The sequence below is a fragment of the Danio aesculapii genome, chromosome 18, assembly GCF_903798145.1.
Source record: "Danio aesculapii chromosome 18, fDanAes4.1, whole genome shotgun sequence".
NCBI lineage: Eukaryota > Metazoa > Chordata > Actinopteri > Cypriniformes > Danionidae > Danio > Danio aesculapii.
In genome coordinates this window covers 26461829-26466828 of record NC_079452.1, presented here as the reverse complement: position 1 = coordinate 26466828, position 5000 = coordinate 26461829, and the positions used below count along the sequence as shown (strand labels likewise).

The 5000-nt window shown below is 37.5% G+C and overlaps 1 protein-coding gene across 1 annotated transcript in view; it reads left to right on the top strand.

Annotated features, from left to right (window-relative positions):
- LOC130245889 (transcription initiation factor TFIID subunit 4) overlaps positions 1 to 5000 on the top strand; it is a 235191-nt gene that overhangs the window by 115270 nt on the left and 114921 nt on the right. The window contains exon 13 of the mRNA XM_056478679.1: positions 1 to 52. This exon is cut by the window's left edge and continues 5 nt beyond it. Within this exon, the coding sequence (XP_056334654.1) occupies positions 1 to 52 (52 nt within the window). The remainder of the gene's footprint in view (positions 53 to 5000) is intronic.

Here is a 5000-nt window from a genome sequence, read left to right as displayed (position 1 = left end):
CTCGCGGCAAGAAGATCCAGAACAAGCCCGTCTGAAGCAGAAAGCAAAGGAGGTGAGGCTTCCATCATTACCACTGACATTTCAAGGCTCCGGCAGATGAATTTTTTATGCCGTGCTACATATGTAATGCCATTTAAAGTCTGACTCCTGCAAAAAAGAAAAAGAAAGAAGAAAGTTTGAGAAATTATTTTCACTGATTGATGTCCTGTGAAGAAATGAGCGTTTTCCTCCTCCTCTTTTTTTCTTCAGCTCTGAGCTGATATTTAGGAGAATGTGCTGTGCTTTTATCCGGAGCGCAATGGGGAATCTGATTGGAGAGTTTTTTTCTGTTGGACAGATAATTTGCTGAGGCCATTAGCATCATAAAGGCGGACGAACTGGTCTAGCGCTCGCAAAAAAGACTGACAATTAGAAGCCGTTACCTAGGTGCAGTGGTGTAAAGTAACTACAAATACTCGACTTACTGTAATTGAGTAGTTTTTCTCAGCAATTGTAATTTACTACGTAGTTTTTATAAATGTGTACTTTTACTTTCCCTTGAGTATATTTTTAGTGCTGTATCGGTACTTTTACTCCACTACTTTCCTTCAACCTGCAGTCACTACTTTATATTATCTTGTCTATGGGGATTAGACAAATCAGTCCTGCGAGTCCAATCAAATCACACATAGAAGGTAAATCGCATCATAGTGAACTACCTCAAGACATCGGCGATTTATAATTGCAGCAAACTGTTTGAAAGTATTCAAGAAGACATCCAAAATCTTTACACACATTGACCCAGGGACTGTTTAGATGTATGTCACTGATGAGAAGATGACGGATGTTTACTGTATGATGACCCAAATGGCCTTAAACACCCAGCAGGCAGAGGTCAGATTGACGTTGTACTCTATCATCATGGGGACGTTACATTTTGTTTGGAAATGAAAATTGACTTGACATCAGAACTCAACGTCAGGCCAACGTCTATGTCCAACGTCCAACCTAAAACCAACCAAATATCAACGTCTAATGATGTTGCAGCCTGACGTTGTGTGGACGTTACCACTATTGACATTTATCAGATGTTGGATTTTGGTTGCCCTACCTGATGAATAAATGTCAGTATTTGACCTCAATATGATGTTGGTTTAAGATGTTGGCTCGATGTTGGATTTTGGTTACTTTCTAACAACCTAAAATTGACCAAAAATCAACGTCATTTGACTTCATTATTGATCATCAAAATAACGTTGTCGTTAGACTCTGGCTAGACGTTGAATTTTGGTCACCTGACGGTACAACCTAAATCTAACCTAACATTAACGTCTCATGACGTTGTGTGCCTGCTGGACAATCACTAAATGCACTACAGAATGTTACGTTTACACACATCCACAATTTGCATGTAAACGCATCAGTTTTTAACAGTGTAATACTCACTACTCACTACTCTTGAGTACTTTTGAAAGGGCTACTTTTTACTCATACTTTGAGTAATGTTTACAACCGATACTTTTTACTCTACTTGGACTACATTTTTGGCAAGTTATGGTACTTTTACTTGAGTATAATTTTTCAGTACTCTTTCGGTGCAGAATGCTTGCTTGTTTGCCAAATAAAAATATAATGCTGTTTTCAATTCCCTGGCAGATCTTAGTGATGCACTAAAACAGGAGTTTTGCTGAATACGGTTGACTGATGCTGATGCTATTTCAAACTATTTCAGCTTTAGATGTGTAGACCTGGGGTCCATTCTTCGTACCTTTCTTAAATGATCTAAGATGATTTGGCAGATTTTGGATCTTTCAATCTTGAGAACTGATCTCTGGCTAATATGGTTCTTCAAACAAGTTCACGAATCAGATTAAAATGTCTGGATGAACTGATCTGAGATCGCTGCGTGTGTTGTGAAGGACAGATCTATTGATCCATGAAATCATGATCAGCAATGCAACGATTGGCTGATGGCACAGCTACATAATGACATCACCTGATTAATATTCAATTATCCATGTGAGCAAAATTGCATACAATTCATAGTAAACGGTTTGTTAAATATGATGCGCAATAACTTTCCACCTTTGTTATGGGCTGCAGGCTTTACACATTCATGTGTCGAGAGTATTCAGCAGTTTATTTAGTTTGACATTTAGAGCTGACTGTCTTCATTACAGTAGCCTAGCTGTGTGAATGGACAAACCAGCAGGCTAAGCATGTTGTAAAACTTCTGAAATATTGTTTTGGTCATTCTAAAGCGCCTTATCCATTTCAGTATTAGTGTTATCATATTATTAATGACCTCCAGAATCAAGAGCATCTGTGCTCTGTGTCTAACGCCTTCAAACACCACTGCGCATTCACTGCATGTCAGCATTGTCTTCTGAGGCACAAGTCATTTATTAAATGAAGAAAAGATTCAAGCAGCTTCTCTTATCGCAGCAAATTCTGTTTTTACTGTTGATATTTGGCGCTAGTTAATCAGGAAGTGACGATTTAATTATCTTGGACTCTGAATGGAAACGCTGCTGTATTCACATGTCTTTTATGTGATATTTCTGTTTTGCTCATAAATTTATTTAGCATCTTCGGATGGAAACATAGCTACTGTAAAACTGTCCAGAGTAATGAAGATGATCTGTTTCTTTAAAACCAGGTGTAAACAAGTGATGATATGTTCAGTCAGACAGAGAGTACAATAAGGCTGTGTTCTAGTACACTTTTCGACACGTATGCACTTGCAAACTTCATTTCCCTTGTTCCCCAACACCATTCTGAAGTGCGTTTCACTTCATCAAGTGAATGAGGGAAGTTTACATGCACACACACTCGATCCCTTTATTTTGACAGAGAGTCAGCTTCATATGTCAAAGGTTTAGGGAACTCCATTTAAACCCATTTAGATGTTCTGCCAGTAGTGGACACTTGCATAATGTAATCAATGATCATCAGAGGGAACAAGAAGAAGGGAACTTGGTGAGTGAAGGGCATGGAAATTGGACTGGAATGGACCCTATGGACTCTGTTTTAACAATCTAGGCGCAAAGCTGTACGTCCTGTGTGTGTTAACAGGCCTGTAGCGAGGCTGGTAAAAGGGGTGGTTCTTTTTTCTCAAAAAGTGGTATTTTCTATTTAATTATGAGATTTAAATACTGTATTTTAGTCACATTTTTTGCTGCATTAGCTTGTCGTATGGTCATCATAATCACACTTTTTGATCCACCAAAGTGTTTCCTAAAAATTTAGAATAAAGAAAAAGGAAAAAAAAAATTATTTTTAAAATACAAATGTATTACATCATATATCATTAGAAAAAAAAGTAAATTAAAAACTGTAGCCTGTTGTAATTTCTTAGGCAAATAATAAACTGTCCAGAACATTCAACTTTACTCAGTCAGAATTTGGCCATTTGAATAATAAAATATTGAAACATAATAATAAGAATAATCTTCCATCTTTCGGATGAGACGTTAAACTGAGGTCCTGGCTCTCTGTGGTCATTAATAATCCCATGGCACTTCTGGTAGAGAGAAGGGCTGTAAACCTGGTGTCCTGGCCAAATTCCCGCCATTGGCCCTTATGATCATGGCCTCCCAATCATCCCCATCCACTGAATTGTCTTTCCACTCCAGCTATTTGTCCTGTGGCTGCCGTCGCATCATCCAAGTGGATGCTGCATACTGGTGGTGGTATGGAGAGAGCCCCCCCCCCATCATGATTGTGAAGTGCTTTGGGTGTACAGCCATACACAATAAATGCGCTATATAAATACTTTACATTTAATAATAATGATAATAGTTATTATTATATAATTTAGAGCTCCACAATTTTTAGGCCTCTCTTGTAAAAAAAGTACATTTGAAAATTCATGGAAAACCACAACAGCCAAAATAGTATTAAAATGTATTCCTTTTTGGTGCTTCACAGCTTTTTGTTGGTGGTTTTTTCTTTCAATATTAAGATTTTAGATGTCCAAGATTTGGAATAAAAGTTACTTGTAAAATGTTTTCTTTATTTAAAAACAATACAGTAGCAAAAGGTGATATCACTTACATCCGATTGTGTTTTCTTGCACAGCTATATGTTGGACTCATGAAAAATATTTGTTTGCATTGACCAAAATTGATTAGCTGAAGTCACACTGAAGCAACATCCAACAGAAAATTCTACTTGGGACAAATTCTGGACCTTTGTCAGAGAAGGGTGGATCTTCCCTGGCTATGGGTCTGATTAAGTAATGTGTAAGTGTTTGGACCTGCATAGGCTCATAACAAACGCGCTCTGCACTGGACTTTAGAGCAGCTTTTAGTTGGTTAATGGCGGGGTCTATTTCAGTTCCTCGGAATAGCAACGCACCAGCAATGCACCTTAACACACCTCCTTTATAGACCAGCACATCCATATATCCATGAAAGTGGTGTAAATGGATTTGTTATTTAAGCAACGTGGAGCCAAACATGAAAATGACTGTTGTGCTGGTCTGAAAACAGAAGCAAATTGCGCCAAACACGTCCTGCATCTTCTTACGCCGGGTGTATTGTAGGTCCCTAGGTCTGTCTGAATGCAATGAATCACGTGAGTGTTTACACCACAAAAGCATCTCAGCCTAATGCATTTTGGACCTCTGCTCGAAAGTTGGTGAACATTATAGATGTTCACTTTGATCATTCATTCATTCATTCATTCATTCATTCATTCATTCATTCGTTCGTTCATTCATTTTCTTTTTGGCTTAGTCCCTTTATTTATCAGGGGTCACCACAGGTGTCTAATAGATGTCTAAAAGATGTCTAATAGATGTCTAATAGATGTCTAATAGATGTCTAATAGATGTCTAATAGATTTCTAAAATATGTCTAAAAGATGTGTAATAGATGTCTAAAAGATGTCTAAAAGATGTCTAATAGATGTCTAAAAGGGGTCTAATAGATGTCTAATAGATGTCTAAAAGATGTCTAATAGATGTCTAATAGATGTCTAAAAGTTGTCTAAAAGATGTCTAATAGATGTCTAATAGA